The 24,561-nt window shown below is 41.7% G+C and overlaps 1 protein-coding gene and 1 long non-coding RNA gene across 15 annotated transcripts in view; one reads left to right on the forward strand and one right to left on the reverse strand.

The window, feature by feature from the left end:
- AGBL3 (AGBL carboxypeptidase 3) overlaps positions 1-12,986 on the reverse strand; it is a 29,032-nt gene extending 16,046 nt beyond the window's left edge. For 7 of the 14 annotated variants that reach the window (XM_021282787.2, XM_005515083.4, XM_065044352.1 and 4 more), the window contains exons 1-7: positions 12,418-12,617; positions 11,043-11,103; positions 9,594-9,779; positions 7,345-7,449; positions 3,463-3,568; positions 2,194-2,973; positions 507-669 (exon numbers count right to left, since the gene is read on the reverse strand). In XM_021282787.2, the coding sequence (XP_021138462.2) occupies positions 507-669; positions 2,194-2,973; positions 3,463-3,568; positions 7,345-7,449; positions 9,594-9,779; positions 11,043-11,103; positions 12,418-12,489 (1,473 nt within the window). In that variant the 5' untranslated portion in view covers positions 12,490-12,617. Of the gene's footprint in view, positions 1-506; positions 670-2,193; positions 2,974-3,462; positions 3,591-7,288; positions 7,450-9,593; positions 9,780-10,924; positions 11,104-12,417; positions 12,618-12,646 lie in introns of those variants that run through there. The other 7 variants (XM_065044389.1, XM_065044383.1, XM_065044418.1 and 4 more) reach the window with 7 other exon arrangements.
- Positions 12,987-15,515: 2,529 nt separating this feature from the next.
- LOC135577060 (uncharacterized) lies at positions 15,516-23,865 on the forward strand. The gene is made up of 4 exons (XR_010468662.1): positions 15,516-15,879; positions 18,364-18,658; positions 18,903-18,972; positions 22,483-23,865. It is a non-coding gene; the product is annotated as an uncharacterized LOC135577060 (long non-coding RNA).
- Positions 23,866-24,561: the final 696 nt, after the last annotated feature.

Consider the following 24,561-nt stretch of genomic DNA (forward strand, 5'->3'; position numbering starts at 1 on the left):
CCTAATTGAAATATATTTAACAAATCTGGTGATTTTGACATAATTTTCAACAGAAGCTTTCAAAAAGGTTCAATTTGGAAAAATATTTTTATTCTTTAGTTTCTTATTTTTTTACTTGTTTGTTTTTAATTCTGCAATATATTTTAAAGCTGCATTTGATATATGAGTACACAATATTTAATGTTAGTTTCTGACATTGTTAAAACAATGTTACTTTGATATTCATGTTTTTTAAAATTACTTTGATATTCACTTTTTTTCATCCTTTTAAAAAATCTTTAAAAAATGCTCACTTTATGTCCCAGTTCAGCATGATAAATTTTAGAGAGCTGTAATTTCAAAGGAGTTAAAATTTCATATTCCTACAATTTCTAGTTTTAGTCAACCGAAGGTAATTTTACTGGGTGGAATGCAGTCTTTTAGTAAAGGTGGTACCTTAAAAAAAATCAGCGGTCCCAGGTGGTGCTTTAACTTTTAGGTAAGTTTCTAGCCAGACAATTGCTTACCTTATCTGGGCAGCTCTTGCTCAGGAAGAGTGGGAAGACACGTGGATTCCAGTATGGTGTTTTTACTTGCTGCTTTCTCTCACAGCCATACATGAAGACATTTTTTTTCATGTTGTGGCCATGGATGTCACAATACAGAAAAACCTCACGTTCCTCCATCACTCTATAATATGGGATGACATAGAATACTGTATTAAAAGTGTTTGGTTGTTTTTTTCCACTTCAGAAGTGAGTGTAACCTAAGGAGAAAGAAATCAACACGCTTCATATTTTGAGCTCTAAGATAAACCCTTGGTGTGCTAGATTATAGCCAAACTGCTCATTTCCTTTCAGAATAAAACACTTATCACTGCACAGAAATAACATACGAGTGTATGGATCATCAGTCTTTGTCCGTGTGTTTGTTCTCACTCTCAGGTTCAGTTATGTACATCCAGCTCGGTAGATGCGTAAACGAGCACATTGTACAGCTGAATCCAGCTACTCTTATCTGCTGTTCTTTCACTATTGTACATGTGTTGAATAACACATGCTGTATACACTTACAAGACTGAAGCATAAATGGCAGTGAATACTCTTTCCTTTATCGAACTGGAGACATGATTTTTTATGATGTGTCAAGATTCTACAATGTATTATTGCTTAACTAAGTTTTAAAAGAGAATTCAGAGGTAGACACAATGGGGTTTAGCAACCCCAATGCCTAATTTGTGTCAAAGCACAGATCTACAGGAACGATGTGATGGTAGCACAGCTTGTCACTGGCTTTAGTCCAGGCAGGAGTTGGAAATCCATGGTGGAACTAAGAAGGTGGCAGTAATAAATGTCTCAGCTGACAGTAGCTGAACATGAGGCTGAAGGTCAGTAGCAATTCAGCAGACATAATTAATATTGATTACAGGGCACTCACAACTGCCGGCTGTCTTCATGCAGTAAGAAAGGAATTCTAATGGAAAATGCAAGGGACAGTGCTCATCCCCTGTAAGCTGGGGATCTACATGCCAAAACATTCATTTGAAAGAATACAGATCTTACTTAAAATAGCCTGTAACTAGATGAAAAACATTAAATGAAATAATTCTGACACTGGTGTTCTGCAGAAGAATCTTGTTTGTGTTAATTTGTTACAGAAGGATTTAGTTTACTAGCTGAAGATTTAGTTTAATACCTAAAAATTTAGTTTTTTATCCAGAGTATCAATGTCTCTGTGATTGGAAGTCTGCATAAGAAATCAAATATATTTGTAGCAAAACATACAGCAAACTTGGCAATCTTTGCTGTCAAATGGACATCTGGGTTCAGTTCTGAATGTAACTTCATTCTGGGATGTGGTTGTATGCCAGAAAAGGAAAAAATGAGAGAAATAAGGAATTTGATAAGTAGATTTTGGCAGAGGATAGTAGGGAGAAATATGCTGAAAATGTTTTAACAAAAACTCTTTTACTTTAGAGATATAACTTATTACCAGGAATGGAGAAAAGGTATTAAAGGAAAACCCTCAAAATACTGCAGAAAAAAATAATCCACTCTGAAATGCAACTGCATGTAACCAAAACAGTCAAAAAGTCTCAGGTACAGTCCAAAGATGTAAACAATACCAAACCAACAAGGGGCAGAGAAGTCACACTAACAAAGAAACAGTGGCAAGTAAAATAATCTATTCTAAAAGGAAAGAAAATTAGTTTACCTTTTGATCATGTTTCGGGTATACCAGATGGAAGGATAATATTTCTTCATGTTAGATCTGTATTTGCGGTTCAAGTCCTGACCTGCTAAAGAACAGCGGTGATTTCCCACAATCACACCATCTGGGTTCAACATGGGTACCACTTTGAAGACAAAATTGTCCCTCAGCAGTTGAGCTTTGCTTGAATCACCAAGAATGTAATCCAGAAAGCCCTTCATTATCCAGGAACTATTAGTTTCTCCTGGGTGCACCCTCGCAGTTAGTATCACAGCCTTCCTCTCGGCGCCCTCGCTGCTTTTGGGGGGGTTGGTGACAGTTAAAACATATACTATGTTTCCTGCCAATGAACGGCACAAGATGTGAATCTGGCAGAATTTGGACTTCACTGGATCTTTAGAGATGGCCACCAGGTACTCCTGCAGGTTGGAGTAGGTGTAAGGATAGCAGTGGGCAAAGTAGCAAGTGTCTCGGTCATGAGGGAACTGGAATGTCCAAGTGAGTGAGAAATACTGACGTTCACCTTGACCCGCATTGTTTTTGTAATACTTGATTTCATTTCCAGTCCTTCGCCAGCCAACGCTGTGTTTCTTAGCGTCGGCTTCTGAGTACAACAGTGGCCGCAAGCCACGTTTATATAAGCTGTTACGCTTGGTAAAGTTGACAATAGTGAAGCGATATGGCATCCCTGCCTGCGTATTGCTTACTTGGAAGTAGTACCACTGCATGTATCTGCTTGTGTAGAGGTCAGCGCGCAGGGTCAGCTGGTACTCAAATTCATTGCTGGTAGGCAGAAAGAAGACAAACGGTTGTGATGCTGGTTAGTGCTGCAGAATGATGCAGTGTCAAATAATGCGGACTGCCATTAAAAAGCACCCCACAGTGAATCAGGTGCAAATCTGATTTATGTTGTCATAAATCAAAGTCTACACTGTTGCCAGGAAAAATGCCTAATCGTACCCAGTGTGTCAATAACACCACTGCTGTCTTCATTAGGACTTTTGGTAATAACTAGGACTTCTGTGTTTAAGAAAATGTGTTGATTTTGTGTGGCTGATTATCACCTATAGAAAACCTTCAGTATTATGCAGCGGCTATCAGACAATTTCATATGAAGGTTGCCCGAAACTACTTTTGAAGATTATTCAATTAATGCAAAACAAGTTACAAACCTAGAGTAAGACACTGTGCTCAGAAACTGATACGCTGCTGATAATAACAAGTCTGATAGTAACTCCATCTTAATAAAAGAAAAAAGTATTAGAAACTTACACTTTGACCACCTTCTGCAAATTCCCACTCTCAAACCGTGCTTCAAAGATCAGTGTGTTGTCCTCTTTCTGGTGGACGATCTGCTTCAAGGGACAGATACCTCTCACTTGGGAATACATAAAGCAGGGGTTTTTGTTAGTTAAGGGAAGGAGCAGAACAGGTGTCTTTCATTTCAGTCAGAGCCATTTTAGGCAATACCTGCATCTGTCTGAAAATTTCTTCTAGAAACAGACAACTGCATGGAGCTGAATTTCAAAGCATATCTTAAGTAAGCATAAAATAAATTATATGAAGATTTTGCTGCTCATTCCCTCTTAATCTTACGGATTTCAGTCAGCCTAAGATCTGATTCTGTCTTGGAGGTACCTGTGTCTCTCTGTACAAGCAAGGGGCAATTCATATTCTGTACTTAGGCAAAGCAACTGAGTTAGGTGGAACAACTACAACTCAGCTCCCCCAGGTCTTTTCACCAGTCAAATGAGCAACTTCTCTATCCAGAAATCACATGTAGCTGACAATTCCTGACATCAATTTGTTTTTAAATCCCTATGTTCAACTATTCTCATCTAGAAGTAAGAAAGATGACACCCTGACCCAGCAGCAATCACTTCTATATTGCAAGTGTTGTTTTCACATCACTTTTGGCATGCAGTTTGAGCCTGTAGCTCCTTTTGATCTGTTCTGCTATCTCGTTCACTGTTCTTCAGATGAAGCATTCACAGGGTATAACTCAACTTTTTATTGCTATCTTAATGACCACAGTTCATCAAACAAACAGAAGCTCTTCATCTGTCATCAGCAAGAATTTACTTTTCTGGTTGGGAAATTGTTACGTTTCCAGAAAGCTTTTGCCACCAATGTGTGGAAAACTGGGGTAATCAAAACTTCCTGTCATCCCTAAACTGTACCCACAAAACAGAGTGGATGCATCTCTTCTGCTGAAAGCTGGGAGCCCAGACATCCTGCTGCAGAGTCCATGTAGCCGTGCTGGTGACTCTGGCTGACGCCAGCAGCACAAGCTGCGCTCTGATGGTTGGGTTTGGGCCAGCTCAGGGAAAAGGACGACAGATGAAAACTGTAGGTATTCCAGGCTGGAACTGTGTACTGTGAGACTGTGGGTTTCACACTGCCAATATTGAACTGGCTGTCTAATCTGCCAGAAGTGAAATTCACTGCTACATAACTTTCTAACTAGCAAAATGAAGGGGTTGTACTGGTGGCTGGACACTGATCACCAAGCTGTTGTTTTCTCGGCTCCTGTCTTCTCGCTTCTCTCTGTGTTCTTGCTGGTGGATTCTCCTGACCCTGTGCCACACGACAGGGCTAAAGCTGTACAGCAGACCCTGTTCATATCAGAGTTGTGTCTGCCCTTGCTTGAGTGGGGCTGTGCTAAAGATTTATCCTGCAGCAGTCTGTCTGTCTTATTCTCTCCTGTAGTGTTTCTAAAGCTCTGACAGCACTACTCAGGGAAGTCACGTAAAGCCAAGATTCCTAGAAACCATTTTTCATTCCTTGAATCACTGTTGCCATATGTGAAGACGCTGTATTCAGTGTATTGTTCTTCATGATTGAAGTTACTACAGACCCATAGGGGTTTTTAATAGAGAAGGGCTGTTAGCTTTGCTAGCTGGGATACCCACTTGAATAATTACTTTCTGTTTAGATTAAATTCCATTCACAGTTTCCCTACCCTTCTCTTCCTCTTCGTTAACATTAAGGAAGAAAAATATTTCAGAAGTTAATCCAGTAAAATTGTTTATGGAAACATCTCTATCAGTCAAATGATATGGAATGAAATGCACAAAGAAAATCTGAGAATGCACAAAGAAAATAATGGTATTTTGATGTTTCTGCACGGGAGTCACCATTGGATTGTATTTTTCTCTCCTAAACCAGATTTTAGGAGGGCCTGTAGGACCTCAGCAGTAGGTAGTTCCAAGACAGGCAGTAACTCCTAGCTCCTGCTGAACTCAAACTCAAATTCAGTCGGAATCGGGAGTGTGCCACTGCTGTCTCTCACAGGATGCAATGGCCCATTACACGCCAGTCAAAATCTGTAGCAGTCAGGTCATAAATCTGCATAAGTGCAGATACCTGTCCTGCCCTACAGAGCTTCTCTGCAGGGAGGATTTTAAGGTTTCAGAAATTAATTTATTTATATGTAACTGAGACGGCAAAGCTAGCAAACTAGAAGTGTCTGTTCCAGGAACAGAAAGGAGATGATGAACTCCATAGGGCTCCAAAGTTCTCCTCCCACCAGCTCCTGTCCCCCAGCTGGCTGCAGTGCCCATCAGCCCAGTTTGCACAAGCAGTCCACTCTCCCTGCTGCAAGCAGGGATGAGCAAGTAAAGGCTCCAGGGCTCTGAAGTTCTCTGCAGGTCCTGCTACCAGTCAAACTCAAGGCTGGGAGGCAAAGCAGCACAGTCAAGGCAGTGAACATGCACTTTCAGCCACATAAAAACTCACCAAAGTCAACAAATACTATTGCTATCCGTATGTTTATACACAGAGTCTTCACAGCGACAGCAAACACTCATATTCTGCTTCAGCCTGATGTTTCTTAGCCCAGGAATTGCAAACTGCCTGTAACTGCCTGCACAACATCCTTACTCTGGAGCAGGAGTGAGAACTGGACATATGTAAAGGCAGCAGTTTTTACCTCCTCCATTGGCAAGTTTCATTTATGAAGTCTGAGAACCACGATACCAAAATATACACTTTGGTGGAGAGATGTACAGGCTGAAATAAGAGCATCCAGTCACCTGTGCACGAAGTTCGAGTCAGTAATAAAGGACAAGGAAAGGTGAATTTTTGAAGAACAGCAACTAAAGGAACATAAGAGAAATCACTGTCCTTGTTTATAAAAAGCGAGGGAGCTGGGATTCAGCGTGTTCCTTCGTATCTTATCCATTGCAATAAATTAGAAGATCCAGTTGCAGAGGACAGAGGTTCCTTCCTAGTCACACAGGAGTTACCAGTTTTCTTGGTCACCAAATGTAGAAACCTACTAGTGACAGGTAATATGCTTGTACTGCAGAAGTAGCTAATTTCTAAATAAACATGACGTCGGAGAACCAGTGCTTTTCAGTATATTGCACACTTTTACCGACTATGCTGACCTCAAGAAGGCTGCCAGATCCCTTTCAGCTTTATGCTTCTGAAAATTTTGTGCTCACATCTAGTTATCCTAGCATTACAAAACTATTATCATCCTTTCTTATCTACGTAGAAGTATCCCAGGACCAAAATCAACAACTGTCAGACGTTTCAAGTTCATCCAAGGCAACTGGATCAACTTGCCAAACACAGAAATAATAACTCTGATAACCAACTGGTGATGGCTGAATAAGGCAACTAACTCCCTATAATTCTGTCTAATTAATCCTTGCCCGACTTGAAAGCCTGTAATCAAGCATTGATCCAATATGGCCAGATTTTGTTTAGAAGTCTTGGCAAAACTACTATAGCAAACAGAATAATAAAATATTTTCCCAACACAGACTTTAGGAGTTGGTCTAACAGTTATGCAGCTCTCATCTTTTTTGCTTTCTCTTTTGGCTGTTAAGTTATTGTTCTCCACTCGTATTTTCACAACAAACTCATTTTAAGCTTGTTCATACTGTAACTCACTGAGAACAATGGCTTGACCTGAGTTGCACTTCTGAGATTATTAACAGGTTGAGCAGAATTTATGGCTGATAAGACAGCTGTGTAGCTAATTTCCTTCCCTATGTATAGGAAAATAATTTATTCTGAAGTGCTTTAAAATAACAATGGAAAATCATATTGATTTCACCAGGCTTTGAATTAGGTTCTTAAAGGATATAAAAGCAGGTACTTCATCTGCCTACAGCTGACAGCAAGATTCTTCAGTGTACCCACCTTCTTCCAGATAAACCACGGTGCCTTTGTCAGGATTTTGGTAGGGTGGTGTCACCTCCAAACCTGTTGGAGTGTACAGTGGCTCAGGGCTAGTGGGTATCCAGTCTGAAAAAGAAGAGACATACAGAGGACTACAAGCAGGAAGATTGTATTAGAGTCTTTATAATACCTATTGAAAAGTGATTCATTCTATTTATATCAGTTGCACATAAATGAACAGGGAAGCTGACTTTTGAGCCTGATTTTTGGATCTGTGAACAAATCTTCACTAAATAAAAATACATAACAACCTGTGCATGGAATAACTTTTTGTTGTGCAAATGCACCTCTGTTTCCTGTACAGCTTTCTTACCATCAGTGAGGACGACAACGATGAACATTAGATGGCACTGGTATCATTAGGAAAACAGAAGCTCCAACTACAGAGAGAAGCCATTGATTGCTGACCACGCAGACGCTGCATGGCTATAATGCAGTGTATCCATGTGACTTGATTGACATCTGCCTGGCATGTCAAAGATTCTGACAGTAGACCTTTCTTTACTGTAATACAGTAGTCCTATCCCATTCCACTCAAGACAATGGGATCTCGTTCCAAAGGTAATAGAATAAAGGCAAAAATGGCTCAGTCCCACCTCTGTGTATTTCTGATTTTCACTGATTACTTCTAAATTGCAATTGGTTGTATCTGTAAAGTGCAGGCACTGTTCAAGTTTTTACTATCGTGTAACAGATTTGCAGTATGACTTTTGTACAGACTGCACTAAAGCAGTTATTAGCTGACATTCATATTTAACCATATAGCCCTGAAATATAGTACTGCTATTGCTAGTAACAGGGCATGAGCTTTGTACTGAGTTTGTAAGGCCTAAGGACAGAGGCTTGTCAGGTTTGTTCTGTTTGAACTTTTATTTATCTGTCTGCAGCTTTGTTTCACTTAATTTCACTGTGGCAGCAATTTCTTTAATTGATCAGGTATATATGGATAATTTGTTTTACTTTTGTTTATTTTTGTGTAGTATAACCATAGGCTTACACAGACAGCAACAACAAGCAGCTGTTCTGAGTAGAAATGCAGACCTAGAGCTAGATAAAACTCATTTTAGGGGCAGTAAAGAGAACAAGGAAATAATACCTAACATATGTAAAGAACACCATATATGTTATATTCAGATGTAACACGGAGCTGAAGACTGATAAAGAAAGAGAGAGGTGTAAGAGTGAGATAGCAAACATATGAAAATGATCCCAGAGTTATTTGGATACTAGAGTGAGGAAAAGAAGTCATCAGTACAAATATTGTATTTCTCCCAGCAAAGGACTCCAGAAGCTGGCAATTTGCAACAAACCACCCCTCCCCTCTACCAGAATGAAATCTCTACAGCAAAACCAATGACCTACAGGAGCAGTGGAAGGGGAACCCAGGAGAAGGGTGTGAGTGAAGCACATGTATAACAATTTTAACTGCATTAACATTTTTTATTTTTCTTTAGCAAGAAGATCTGGACTAATAATGATTTCTCTCTAAAGATTAGCCAAAAAGGCCAATGGCATCCTGGTTTGCATCAGAAATAGTGTGGCCAGCACAGCTAGGGCAGTGATTGTCCCCCAGTACTCTGCACTGATGAGGTTGCACCTCAAATACTGTGTTCAGTTTTGGGTCCTCAATACAAGAAAGACATTGAGATGCTGGAGAGAGTTCAGAGAAGGGCAACGAAGTTGGTGAAGAATCTGGACCACAAGACTTATGAGGAGAGGCTGAGGGAACTGGGGCTGTTTAGCCTGGAGAAAAGGAGGCTGAGGAGAGACCTTATCTCTGTCTACAACTACCTGAAAGGAGGTTGTGGTGAGGTGGGTGTTGGTCTCTTTTGCCAATAGGCAGTCATAAGACAAGACAAAATGGCCTCAAGTTTCGCCAGGGGAGGTTTAGATTGGATATTAGGAAAAATTTCTTCATGGAAAGGGTTGTCAGGCATTGGAAAAGGCTGCCCAGGGAAGTGGCTGAGTCACCATCCCTGGAGATGTTTAGAAAGTGTGTAGATGTGGCACTTATGGACATGGTTTAGGCATGGACTTGGCAGTTCTAGGTTTACAACGGGACTTGATGATCTTAAGTGTCTTTTCCCACCTAAACAATTCTATGATTCTACTTCACTTGTACTAACAGTATATTATTTGTTTTATTTATATTTAAGGTGTGCTTCCTCTTGGCCCATACACAAGATTTTGAGCATAACACAATAACTTACCAATGTGCTCAATTCTGTCCCTGATGACTTCACATTGGTGTGGCCAGTGCACCAGGAAAAACTGGTCACCGGCAGGTGCTGAGTCACACAGATTCTGAGACTCTTGAGGATGGGGTGCCTCTGCCTCGGAGTCAGATAATAACATAATCTGTTTTGCCCTTGGAAGAAGATGAGCACAATCAGAATCTATAAGAAAGCAAAAGAACCCTCACATCAGCCTCCCTTGCTCTTCCAAGTGGAAACAGGCGGCAGTGATTATCTACGTAAAATTAACAGCACAATAAAATTACATTCCACTGAAATGTAAATTTAATGCTCCACCCTATAAATCACACTGAATTTAAAAGTAGCATTGAATTAACATTTAATTAATTAAACTACAAAATACACCAAGTATCCACCTGCATCAGGGAATAGCTTATTTAGGTTGCTACATGAAATCTTGGCACCTTTTATTATTACTGCTTTTATTACTAGTGTGTTATGGTAAGGCCTGCAATCTCAATGCCCAACTCAAAATCTGTATGGTGTAAGAATACACAAATGACAAACAAAGCTTATTCCTACTAAACTTGTCACACAGAATGTATGCAACAAGACTGTACTGGCTACCATGACAGGAGAGGTAAGAATCTGATGCTATCAAGAATTCTGTAAAGCAACAGAAACATTTGGAGGAGATGGGGGCAGTTTTTGCTTGTCAGCAAGGAATTTTCTTAAAAGTTATGAGAAGCGACTTGAATGAAAACATGACAGACAGAGAAAAAGCTTTGAAAAAAATCTAGTAATTAGATGTCTGGGACTGCAGGTACTGTGCACTGACCACAACACTGCCCAGAGTTAATTACTTGTCTTTGCCATAGATACGAAAAGATCCCCTTTCAAAGCATTTCATGTCCTCCCTACTATCTGCTTAAAGTCGGCCAAAAGATAAGAGTTTGCTTTCATGGGAATTTTTTTTTTTTGTATTTTCTTTGGGTCTGAGTCAGATACCAGCGCCTGCAGGACTTATTTTACCAGCAAAAAATTCTAATCAGCTTTAGACTTGGTTTCTAGATCTACTTCTCACAACAAACAAAATAACATAATAAGGAAAAGCACTTCACCTGAAGAATCTACTTTCAAGTATAGATGACAACATATGTGAAAAACAAATGAATTAAAAACAAAACTGCTGAACCCATTTTTACACTGTAGCTCATACTTAACTATAATGGATACCTGGATACTAAAATGCCAAATCAGTAACTGGTGATCAAGGGCATGGTGTGAGATAGGACTGAGATAATTACTCACCTAGGTCAAGAACCATAAAGCATGACTAGACGTACCTCCAATTTTGTTTAGAGCTTGACAGTTCTGCGAGCACTAATATCTTTCCCCTTCCACTTTCTTCCACCCTGTGATCTCACAGGGAAAACGTAGGAGAATAATTGAAAGGGTCCTAACCTGTAAGATCAGCACACTGCTGACTGTCTTCTGTCACAAATGAGTCAAGAAGGTCTTCATCCTAAAGAAAATAAGAAATTAAAATACTAAAATAAAATAAAAAATTCACAGTAGGACAACTTGCTCTTGTTTATTTTCAGAGAGAAGAGCTGCCTCTGTTTTCATAGATTTATAGAATAGTTCGGGTTGGCAGGGACCTTCAAAGGTCATCTAGTCCAACCTCCAGTTTGGGTCTACTATGTAGCCTGAGTAATTTGGATGAACTCGTCATGTTATCTGCCATTATTCCTGGCCACCGTTCGAAGGAGATGTGCTTTCACTTGTCCTGTTTCCCCAGTGTCTCCCTCGTGCAGGTGTGGTATTCCCACTCTTGTGTGAAAAGCTAGAGCAGAAATCTGATATAAAAAAAAAGGTTGGTTTTCAGCTGCATTAATTAGCCCTCTGATCCAATTCATCAAACAAGCCTACTAATGTCAGAGCAGGAGAGGCAATGGAAATGAACAGCTAGGACAGCCCTGGTGGCAGCCCAGATATATGCCACAATTATCCCAAAGCAATAAGGACTAGGACAGGGAGGTGAGGAACGTGTTCCTGGGGAACTGAGGCATAACACTTGGCAAAAATTAAAAAAGCACCACTCTGCAACCAAAGTGCATGTGGGCTATGAAAAGCGACCAGTTACCCTGGGTTAAGTTTGAAGCGCATGGGGCAGGCAGCACTGAGAGAACAGTGCTTGTCCCCTTCACTGTGCTTAACACAGGACATTTATTTCCTGGTTTTCCAGTCTAGTCCCCTTTTATTAACATCATGTTCAATTAAAACATTAATTTCCTTTCTGAAATATGAATAAATGCTGATAACATCAAATGCATTTCACAGCTGGTAAAAATACTCTCAGCTCCTGTGTAAAAATTCTGCTCTTATTTACATTCACCATATTTGCAAATATAAAACATGGTTTCTAAAAACCTGCCAGTCCAGTAGCTGATCAGGAGCTTGATTTTTGCAGGTCAAGAACTGAAAACAGTTCACAAACCAAAGCACAGATAAAATCATAAAGTAGAGGAGGCAGAGGAGGCATAGGATTTTACTTTGCTCAGTAACAAAGAGCCATACTGGTCTCAATAACATGGATAGCGCTCAGGATGAGCTCTCAGGACAAGGATTTGGGTAGTGTGATATACATCAAGGTCCCCAAATTTAGTTTACAGCCAGGTGCACTCTGCCATGCATGTCAGGTGCCTGTAGGAAATGCCACTGGGGTTGCCTACTCAGTTTTTTATGAGAATAAGAAGCAATTGCTTCTAATGAACTGCAGCCGATATCCCCACGATCTGGGACCCGCCCAGAGGGGAGCAGGACTGAGGGGACTTACTGAGCTGCCTTCCTCCCTGATGCCGGGGCTCGCCCCGTCCCGTCCCGCTGCCCGGGCGGCGGGACAGGCCATCCCGAAGCGGCGGAACCGCCGTGACCCCGACGCCAGCCGCTCGGGGGTCAACCCGCGGCGCTCAGGCAGAGGGGCGCGGTGCCTCCGGCAGCACCGGACAGCGCGGCCGCCGCAACCGCTCCCGCGTCCCCGCCCCGCTCTCGCGAGAGTTCGTTACCGGCCCCGCAACGGGGGCCGCGGCCCCAGGGATGGCGCCGGGGGCGGCGGTCGCTGCGCGGTGTCCCCGGCTGTCGTTGCAGGGGTCGAGTCAGAGGTTCGTGCCGCGGTGTTCCCGCAAGCAGCCGTCCCGGAGAAGGGTGATGCGCCGGGTGGTGGCAGCTGTGCGGCGGCTTCCCTGCCCCTTCTGGAGGCTCTGCTGGCTTGGGCTGTGCGCGGAGAACTGGTATTTTTTTTCTCCTGTGACATGTAATCCTCTGTCCCTTAACGCACGGCACACAAGCAGCATTAAACGTTGCAATAAAGTAAATACAGTTTCATCCACATCAACAATGCAACACCTTCTCCTGTCCCAATCTATAGTCTACAATACCTGCAACCTAGCCCGTGAAAGAGTAGCTGCTCCAGAATAAACACTCATCCTCCCACAAGGTTGAGACAGGGCACAAGCACATGCCTGCACCCCACCGCAATGCCGGCTATCCATGGTCTATACTTCAGTGGGATGGCGGCTAGACAGCTGCTAGTCTGGCTTAGACTTCCCGAGTGTCCTTATGTGTCAGATGGGATGAAATGCACCCATGTTTTTGGTTTTAGAAACGACAAATGCACGGCAGGTTGGTCAGGCTCTGTGAGGGTGTGTGCTAAGCAGATGCTGCAAGCATTGGGCTTCCTGTCTGTCTGTGTCACACATATGTTTGTGCTTGCACAGTGTGTCTCATGCTTCCCAGCCATCCCATGCAGTAAGTCAAGCCTCTCTGGAAAACCCATAGGCACGTGTTTCTCTGTCTGGGCAGGAATTGGGAAACTGATGTCTGCCAAATTGCTATGGCCTACTTGCAGAACTCAAACAACAACCTGTGATTTCATTTAATTTGGCCCTGTCCACACCTCCTTGAAAATTTCAAACTACAGTTTGAGGAAGCATGAGCAGGGAGCTCTGATGAGTTACATGTGAGCCGTGACCTGACATACGGAGGAGGTGATACGTCTGCTCTGGGTTCTCTTGGACTGAGATACAGAAGGAGACATTTCGCAGTCTGTCCATACTTATTGTACAGTTACGTAGGTGCCTTGTGCACAGTTTTATCAGTTTTGTTAGCCCTTTCATGGATAGATGTTCTGCTCAGTAATCTGTTTGCTAGTTGCTTGTTACATTCTGGCTGTTACCCTATCACTTCAGTTTTATGGCTACAATAATTTCAAAGCATTGCTTTCGTCTGAAAGGTAGAAGGGGCTGTAGGATGTTGCACTGAGCTTTAGATGCCATTGCTGGTGCCACAGCAGGGCTGCAAACACCATGATTCACTTGTGTGAATCCTTCTTCCTTGGCATCTCCTCTAAGTGAAGGCTGCCCTCTTAATTTCTAGTTTACTTGCCATAGTTCTTCAGCCTTTCTGATTCCTGGCTGTCTCCCCAATGAGTAGCTTCCAGAGCAATGTGTCTGTGCAAGGCTCAGTGAAGTGCCTGCAGTCCTGAACCTGGGACGAGACCACCCAGGGCCCAGGGGAGGAAGGGTTAACCTCTTTGCTGACCATGGCCAAATTTGTTTCACAGCCCTGCAGGTCACTTGCTGGTGCCAGCCTGAGCTCCTGATGACCAGTCTGGTTTGGTGCCACTGGGTGATCATCCCTGTCTGAGGAGATCAGAGGGTGAAAGAAGGTAGAGTGTGAAGAAGCGCAGACTGATGTGTTGATTTCATCAGACAATGTCAGTGATTGAAGAGAAGAATGAAGGCGGAACGGAAGGGGCAGAATTTAGATAGGATTTCGGGAATAACTGTGATGTTGGAAGTCACAGTCCCTAAGCAAACTAGCAGGACTCCTTCGGTTTTCTCTGTTGTCCACAAAGGCAGGTTTTCCCAAAGAACAATCCAGAGCACTAAAATACATGTAGGATCTGCTTGGATTTGCCTTCTGGAAGACCTGCTTTTCCTCCATCAGTTATAGAGGGAACAGTGGCTAAAACAGGGGTCCAAGTTGGTTGAGTGTGAATATTCATCCCCAGGATTTCTGTGAATTACTGGCAGCCATGACTGCATCCTGAGCCTTGCTCAGAGCAAGTCATGAAGGTGACATGCAGTCAAAGAGGGGACTGTGGGGTGTAAGTGTACTCCTTTACTGAGCAGAAGAGAGAGAACTGAACCTGCCTCTTATAGTAGTGACATGTTACCATATACTTTTGGTCAGTGTAACTACAGAACATCTATTAGTTTCACAAATAATCTCCAGGACTAAACACTTGTGGGAGTTTTGCTGCTTACTGCTACAAGAGAAATGCTGTGACCTCTATATCACCAATATGTGTTATGGTTGTATCAATTTGTACATGAAATGGGGTGTAGGGGAGGTGGTGTCACTGCTCCTTAACACATGTAGGAAAGTTATTTCCTCCCTGCAATAATCACACCCCACATATGATTATACAACCACATCTAGAGTCAGACCCTGCAACTTTAACAGTGGAAAGCAATGTATATGTTTCTCTGTAGTGAAGATGGTCTTGAGATGCATGCAGGTGTGGAACATCTGTCTCATGCTATTAAAATGTCTGAAAGAAATTGAGTCTCTGAGAAGAGAGATTTGAACGATAATGTTTTCCTGCTTATGATGAGAAAATTTTATGTTTAATGCAATCATAGTTAGAGTACTACTGTGCGCCATAAGAAAACTTTTGTAATATGAGCAAATACTGGGGAAAAATCCTGAAACAGGCCTTAAAAATTATTCTGTTTTGTAGGCTGAAAAGTAATATTAACTAACCAATACCCTGATATTTCCAGAATTGCTTTTTTGCTTCCCAAAATGCCAGTTGAATGATCAGGTTTGCTTCCTTCGTATAAGCAAGAATCTCTGTAATCTACTCACAAAACAAATAAAATAACCATATGCTTTTATTTCAATTATTCACTTTTGTATGTGTCATCATGATACTTAAAAATCATCATCTCAATCAGAATCATGTTGTATTAGGTGCTGTCTTTTGCAAAGATTCCACCCTTCCTTTAGACAAGTCAACAGGAGAGGCAGAGAGGGCAGGGATGGGAGGCAGGAGTGACTTTGCCCAGAGGATGGAGTGGCAGAACTGTGAATGGAAACTGTGTTATAAATCTGTCCTGCCTTCTGGGCAGCATCATCCCTTACAGGAGCTCAAAAGTTTGCTGCTGAACTGGCAGGAGGCAGTTCACAGCCTAAACATTAGTCTGGAGTCTCCAGGAACCCCTGGGTACCTCTGGTGAGAAGTTATGTATTTCTATATTCTTTCTTGGGGAAAAAAAAAAAAAGAAGTTCGTGTTAGTATCAGCTTGATTGAAAATGTTTTCTTAAATATTTATATTACAAACTGTTTCTCTGTCTCAGTCTTAATTTGCTCCTGAATGAATCCAGATGAGTGCACTAAAGCTTTGTTTGATGTTGGAGAAATCATTATTCACAAATTATTAATCTGCTTTTAAAGCATCTGTGCTATCTTTTCTTAAAATAATTCTACGTGTATTTGCACAATGGAGCGGTAGGTGCTATTTTGCATACTTGTGCACACTTCAGGAAAAAGGCTTTTCTCAGGTTTTTCTTTAACGTTACTTTTTCTACAGTGACAAATTTCTCCCATAGTGCTTTGGGTTTGCTACTTCTTTCCCTAAAAATCATTTTTCTCCATAGCTAAGAGAACAGGGGAAATAAGAACTAACTTTTAATGGTTTTGGCTGCTGTTGCCAACATGGGGGACAGAATGGCCACGAGGTGGTAGCAGTCTGCAAGGGAGGGCCAGGAGATGGCTCTCAGCTTTGCTCATTGATCCAGAGACCCAAATACTGCCTGTGTAGGTTATGCCATACAGTGAAGCATTTGCAGCGTTCAGACAGTGTTATTTAGATCTATTTTCTATTTATTTGTATTATTTCACTTGGAAGTAATCTTATGTGAAGTAGAGCAATGGAGGATAGCACCATAGTGTCTCTCTTGTCAGCTGTAAGGCCCCTCAACTGAGTTGGCCAAAGATGCCAAGTGCAAATCCATTTTAAAATGGCTGGTATAACTCAGCGTCTGGGTTTGTGCGCTGCCATGCCCGAGGCTCTGCCTGGCTGGTATGGTCCATCTGTTTTTCAGGCTCTTTTAACAGCATCCAGAACGACGTGGCCCCAGGTTGCAAAGCACTGACCTCCTACTTACTCCTTCTGTCAACCTGGATCAGTTCGGAGCAGTGTTAACGGGCTGACTTCATGCTGCCTGCCTTTTATGAGAGATCAGACATCATCCACCCTCCCTGGGCTGACATAAAGTTCATGTTAATAGAAAAAGACAGTGAAAACTCCATCATGTGCTCTGTCTGATTTGACAGAAATGCAGTCATATGCCCGCATGTGATCAAGATTAAATTTATGTTGCTGAGTGATCTTGCAGTGTGCAAATCCCTATTAATGCACTTGAAACTACAGTTTTGGGAAAAAAAAAAAAAAAAAGCTTTTACTCCTGCTGCTCCTGCTATGAGAGAAAAGAAGAGAAAGAATTTCTGATAGATTACTGGGGCAGGCAATGGCAGGGATCATTTTGGTTTGGGTTACAATTACCAGAAAAGATACAGGAGATTGTTCTGTAAACTGTTTCACTGTGAATTCTGGGGGAATTTCATCCTTTCTTGATACATGGAAGTTATGGGAAAGTGTGTGAGGACTGGCAGCACTAACCTATTTCTGCTCTCTATTTGCTATACATCATACTTGAGTGAAGCTTTTGTGTGCCAGCAGGATTTAGTATGAAGGCAACATTCAATTGACAACATTATAAGGTTAATTTAGCTCTGCAGTGAAGATAAGCTCTGCATTTCTTACTGCATTTCTATGTATAAATACTGGCTGTGCTGTGAATAGCAACAGTTTCATTTAGTCTTGGTGCTCAGATGTGAATACTCAGACACTTTGCAGCACACAGTTTAAATCTTTTAAAGAAAAAAGAGTTTGTCAATACTAGTGTGGAGTCAACAATCGTTGTTTGCTTATTGAGAGCCACAGCCAACAATCTAAACTGTTATTTCCTTGATGGAGTCCATCTTTACTCTTGTGCAAGTTTTTCTCCTCATTGCTAATGATTCAAACACATATTCATTGCTTGGTAAGACTCTGTCCCTGGAGGCAAAGAAGGAGTGAAAAAATGTCACTTAATGTTGCACAAAATGAAAAAAATGGTTTGCATTAGGTCCCTTTCACCCAGTGCTGCAAATATGCACATGTGCTTTAAATTTATCTTGATTTTTATTCTTAGTGGTATGGTGAAATGTGCTTATGTTAAACATGCTGCAGAGGAGTTTCAAAATAAATCATGTCCTGAATTGACCTCATTCCCTTTATTGTTGTTTTCCTTTGGCTGTAATATCGCTTATAGAGTGATAACGTGCAGCACTGAAAGTAAGTCTAGTTTGTTTCTCTCTGATACAATCGTTGATACATTTTTCTATTTCTGACTTATTTTCCATGTTTTCCTTTGATTCCACAATTCTCAAAGGTGCATCCTCCATTTTACAGAAAGCAAACTGTCCAAAAATAAATATTTCAGCTACTTTTAGCTGAGTAAAAATAATACACTCTTTGGATACTTATACAACTGGCTCAGTTATGGGTTTTAGTAAATATCTATGGATCTTTACAGATATTTGAGAAGTTCTTAGTCAAGCAAGCTACTTTAAATCCAGTTATTTCTGTTTTTCTCTCTTCTGTTTTTCCAGATATTTTCTTCCATCAGGCCACCTCATGAGAGTCACATCCCTAGCTGCCAATACTGATTTTTGTGTCCATGTTTGGATTTTTTTTTCCCCAGCTCCAACTTTAATAAGCCTCCTGGGCTTGCTTTGAAGATTTCTTCTGCAACTGCAAATAAACTCTCATGTGCCTCTGATGCTTCTATTTGGATTAAAAAAGTTGAGTGACCTTGTTTTAAAGACTGAACAAAGAACTCTTGAAGACACGTGGAGATGGGTACTCAACACACACCTGAACGCAAACCTGGAGTAGAGAAAAGAAGTAAACACGTTTAAAATTTTTTTTCTACCTTCATTATCAAATTGGTCTGAGCCTGTTGTAATGTTTAAGATCCTTCCTGTGTTTACTGTGTGAAAAAGGAGTTCTGTAATTTTTTTTTCATTAGAGGGGGTATGTTTCCCATTTCTGCCGAATGCTTGGGTTCTTCTGTATAAGAAAAACTTTTTCTATGTATTTATATAAATATTTATAATATTTTCCTTTATTACTCCATTCTGTTTTAAAGCCTTGACTGAAGCTCTTGAGACATGTTGAAACAACCTGAGATCACCTGAAAGGAAACCTGAAATGTCATGGTACGAACTTAGCCTTGCAATGTCAGGAAGTTTGCAAGCAACAATATATGCCCTACTCTGAGGCACCCCTGCTTTAACACAACTGCTTGCCAAAATCATGTTACTGCCTTCCAGCATAACCCCTTGAGAGAAATGAGTGGTGGTGAGAGCCTCCTGGAAATGGCTGGGGAAAAAGAAAATCAGAGAAAATGGGTGGAAACCATGCACAGATTTTACTGCTCCTACACATGTTCTCCAGGGATAGGGAGTGGCTTTTTATTATGTGGCTGTACAGTGCATAGCATAGCAAAGCTTCAAACCCTGCTAAGGTATTTTAGATGTTTTAGGAATGCCACTCAAAATTGTGCTATGTAACCAATGTTTATGGTAGTGCTTTGAGAATTTGGTTCGTTCCCACAGGTTTTACTTGTATCTACATTACCAAGCTACATATTGATGCGACTGTTGCTGTCACTGTTGTGCCATGATTGGTCCTCACTCCATTCTGGGCTATTTTATTTTTGGATTCTGAGTATGACACTCACCTCTAATGGCACGTGAATGCCTGCATCTAAGCTAGGTACCTTGGGTTTTCTCCCCTGTCCCTAGAGGTTTAGTCAATGTAGCTGAGACTAGGGTACAACTCACACCAAAGCAGATGCCTGCGTTTGGTTAGATGAACACCTCCTTCAACTCCAGCGGTTTTATTGACTAGATCTCCCTTGGCAGCTGTGCTATAGATACAGAAAGTTAGGACACATGAATCCCATCCTTAGAGACCTCTACCATGCTACTGGTATAGCTAAGCGCAGAAAGCTGATGTGTAGATGGTGCCTAATGCGATCCCAGTCAGAGAGCTGGGCGCTGCATGGACCGTGTCCCTGGCCCAGGGAAGGGACTGTCGGAAGGTTTTCCCTGTTCTGTGAATCTGTTGTAACCAGGTCCGCAGAGTCAGCTGCGTCTGGGGCAGAGCATGAACTCTAGATGATAAATTTTATCCCTTTTCCCCCCTGTCTGCCCTGCCCTGCTCTTCCCTTTGGCAATCTCTGTTGCTGTTCCCAGGGCTCACACTGCCCTCTACCCGGTCTGGTTTCGTTGATTTTTCACCTAGCATTTTTCACTGATGTCTTTGTAACTACAGGGACAACAGAAGTAAGATAAATTCCTTCCGCAGCTTTTGAAATATCTTAAGACATAAGACAAGCTGCACTGGGCCATCCCCAGGGTTCACACACCCACCATTGTGTTTCTGACATCTGCCAATAGTGAAAAATGCAGGGTAAAATGCAGGGCAGGTCCACGGTGGTACTTCCAGCCTGCAGAGTTCTGGCTCAAAGGTTATCTGTATCAGAGACAACATCTTTGAATCTAAATACATGAACTTACATGAACAAGGTAGCAATGTGGCAGTGGGTCTGAGGCTGACATGTCTAACCTCTCCTCTCCCTTGACTGGGCGTTGCTGGCTGCCTCAGCCACATGTGGCTGTATTGTAAACTTGAGGTTTACTTGCAGGAACCAACTCAATCACTTTTCCTCATTTTTTTTAAGAGAAATAATAATTAATTTTTCCTTAGCTATAAGCTCCGTAGGAATTCGCTATAGTCAGACAGTGGAGAAGCAGTCAATGAAAACACTGTCACCTGTGGTGGAAAGGGCCTTGTGGCAGGTGACTGGTAGCAGGGCTGATGCTTCTCAGTGGCAGTATAGAGTGATTTTATGACTTGCACTGAGGATTGCCTCCGATTTAATACTTAGTCATCCATTACATGGACTCACTGGGATAACTAGTCTCTAAAGAGTCTTGTGACTTAGGAAGACCTCTATGAGGAGCAGTTCATCCAGAAGCCTTCTTTAGCTTAAAGGGTACACCCCCAAATTGCCAAAATAAAGACTGATCGTAAGAAACATTGTAACATCAGTGCTGAGAGGAACAGTGACCAGCTTTCCAAAATGACACAGAAATAGGGAAGGCAATGGGAAAGGCTAATGGAGGAAGATGCTCTGGGGAGGGAAAAGTTTAGAGACCTCTTTTTATGCAAGGGAAGGTGAGTAGACAGTATATGCTTACTGATGTCAAACTCTGATCTTACAGCGCTGCATCAATAAACCAGAGCATTTAAAGAACAGCTACCCAAGATGCATACACTTTTAAGGAGCATGAGCTTGAATTTACATTTCCACAGCATGTGGTGATAACCTAAAGCCAGACCCTTCTGGAGCTAACCCAATAGTTTGCAGTCTGCTTTCCTGCCTAACTCAGGCTGGGAATGACACCAAGCAGTCCCCTAGTGGAATGGCAAATAGATTATTTTGCTATGGCTTCTTGTACTTGCTACATTTTTAATGTACCACCCTTAACATGGGCTGGTTTATGTTGCTGCACAAGAACATAGGAACTATTTTGTTATTTGCTCACTTATTTCTTTATACAAACTTGTTGTCTAGAGGTGATGTGATTTGTGTAAAATATTCAGCATCCATCCAGTGATTTCTGGACTAGCACACAGGTGGCACGTCTGTACTTCATAGCTTAAATGTCCTGGAGCTGGATCCAGTTACAGCTGGAATATCTGAGCACTGCTGCGCTGAGATAGCAGTTTGGATCTAGAGAACAGCACAGTAGTTTCACTAGTGACTCCATTTCTCTGCAGGGAAAATTAACTGGCCAGGCTGCTGTGCTGAGGTGTAAGAGTGTTTCCCAATCCAGAGCTATTTTGGTGAGCATTAACTCTGCGATCTTTGCACCAAGTTCTGCTGTACAATGCAGGTAGGCTCTGTTGCCTGTTTCTGCACGAAACAGATACCTGAAATAACAGACAACGTGACAAATACTAACCCAATAGAGGTTACTTTTGTCTGTCTATTGCAAGATAGCTGTATCCAGATTAGGACAATATGGAGCAGATCTGGTGCTGCTTAATCAGTCAAGAACATCTGGAATGATGGGGTAAACCGGCAAAGCAGACCTGAAATGCAGAAAACAAACAGGTCAACAATGTTCCTTCCTGCTTTTAAGATGAAAGTAAAGCCTCTTGCGTCAGTGAAATAACAACATCTCAGATCAAGTAGCACTAGAAAGGTGATGAAACCACTGCAATGGCTTTAAGATATCTGGCATGTATGCTGCTGAGGAAATTGGTGCAGCAGCAAGAATTCTGCACGGGCTGTAAAATACTGCTGAGAAGCTATATATATAAAACTGCCACAGTTTCATGCTTTAGCCAGCCGAAACACTTATAATCCAGAAAGTGGTATATATGAAGCAGGTTCCTGCTCTTTAGGTGGGTTCATGGATTTTCCTAGACCTCCTCCAGCCTTGGATGATGTCCTTTTTCTTTTTCCAATATGTTTCCAAACATTTTCTAATGGAGTGAGTGTTCCTGCCCTCCAAATTAAAGTGCAGTGACAAGCATGTCACTTGCCTTGGTGGTTTTTCACGGACCCTTTAGAAATAGTTCATAGAGTCCCTGGGGACTGTAGACCACAGGCTGAAAATCACTTAATAATTATCTTTCCTGTTGTCTTACAGATTCCTGGGACACAGCATCTCTTTGAGCAGAAGGACCACAGTGATGAATTCACAAATGCAGTCATTGCTTATTTGAGACAGAAGGCGTATTTTTTAGGTCAGGACAGTGGGGTAAGCAGGGTAAAAAGATCCTGAGAGAGAACAAAAAGGGCTAAGTGACATTTAGTCTGTGATATGAATTATTTTCTTCATTTAGTTCTGCATTTTAAACTTTTCTTTGGAAGGTGTGGTGAGAAGTGAGTTTATAGGATAGAAAACACAGGTTAGACTCACTCACTCTGCTGTAGCTAGTTGTTTTTTTTTTTTTTAATTGAGGTTTAGGAACAGTCTTTGTCTGTTTCTCCTTCAATTGTATTTTTAACTTTTGGCAGAGTCACACAGTTTTGACTATGCTTATTTTTATAGATTTCAGAAAACAAAATAAATAAAAACAAGCTATTTGTATCTCAATGCTTGTGTCATTCAGTCATAGCCATGACTTTCAATGGTCAAAACAGAACCCAACAACTGTTTTTCTACAGCTGTGGAGAGCTTGGATAATACTTGATAGTGCTAAAGGTACAATATGTTTTCCCAAAAGCCCCCTTTTTTGCTTCCAGTAAGAGGAAGTTCTTATTTATAGGACAGCTGCCAAAAGATGAAATGTTATAGAACTGCTTTTCTCCAAGTAAGTCTGTACCAGCAGCTGGTATTTCCTAGAGTAGAAATCACTGCTTCCATGGAGAGGCAGTTTATGCTGAGATCCTGAAACACACATACATCACTGTGTATGAATATCACGTCCCCCTCTGTGCTGCTCCTGGCCCCAGACACTATGGTGTTGCTCCCCTCCTGCATGGTGGGGTGGGTGGTAGGCAGCAGCAGGGCTCTCTGTGCTCTGCATTCAGATGTCAGCTATTACTACATTAATCCCATGGTTCTTCTTCTTCTGAGAACTCTCTGAATGTTTATATGGATGAGGAACTTCCCTGTATTTCAGTGCCAGCAATGGGGAGACCTTTTGAGGATGTAGTGTGCCACCATCTGCCAGCCGTGGTTTTGCAAGCCAACCCTTGTGCTATTAGGCAGTTCTGCAGTGCATTATGGAAGCCAAAAGCTATTCCATCTCTCCTTTTTCTGCTTTCAGTTGGATGTACAGGGCAACAAAAAAGCAGATAAATGCTGGAAGGTGGCAAAGGGCAGCAGGATGGGACAGTGATGCTATATCAGGGGAGTCTTCCTTTGGCACGGCCTTACTCAGGATGATTTTGCATCAAGGCCTGAGAAGCATGGTCTGTTAGGGCAGGGTTTTAGGGCTTTGTTTTTACAGTCTTGTAAAGAATGTAATTGTCATAAAAGGAGCTTTCTGGTATGTCTTAATCTAAAAGTCCAATAAAAATTGAAGTGGAAAAACATACCAAAGTCACCTTTATTTTCTGTTTATAGCTCCAGTTCTCTCAATATACCACTGACATTGCTATCTGACGAGACAAAGCTATGTCCTCAATAAGGACATCTCTGTACTAAGGAAATTCCCCCTGAATTTGTCATGGCCAGGAGCTGGGCACCCAGCACTGTGTGCAGCAGGGTAGCAGGGCACAGTCACCCTTGGATGAACAGCAGGCAGAACCAGTATAAGCATGTGTTAATTCTCAAAGGGATCTGCAGTTTTGCCTCTGATTCAGCTATGTCAGTTGTGGACCCTGCTGGCTGGACACAATTACCACATCTGGACATTAAGCACCAAGTTTCTATACTATGTGGGTCTTGCCAGTGGTTCTAAGGCAATAATTTTCTACCATGGCCTTGCTTTGAGTAGCTCATAAAACATAATATCCTAGGTTAACATATCAGTGAGCATGAGGCAGTGTCTTCTGGTTTGCCATAGATGTTTAAAATGTTAAACCAGCGAAATACCTAGCCTTCTCCAAAATGTTCTTCCTTGCTAGTTACCTCATGAAGGCTAAGATCTTTGTATCTCTTCATATTAAAGCCCTCAGGCCCATTACTTCAATGAGTTTAGCTGGATTTTACTGCCTGAATCAGTTGCCAACCCTTGGAGGAGCTGCAGGTTGATACTGGGAATGGTGGTACCTCAAA

This window comes from Columba livia, chromosome 1 (assembly GCF_036013475.1).
Source record: "Columba livia isolate bColLiv1 breed racing homer chromosome 1, bColLiv1.pat.W.v2, whole genome shotgun sequence".
In the NCBI taxonomy this organism is placed as follows: Eukaryota; Metazoa; Chordata; class Aves; order Columbiformes; family Columbidae; genus Columba; species Columba livia.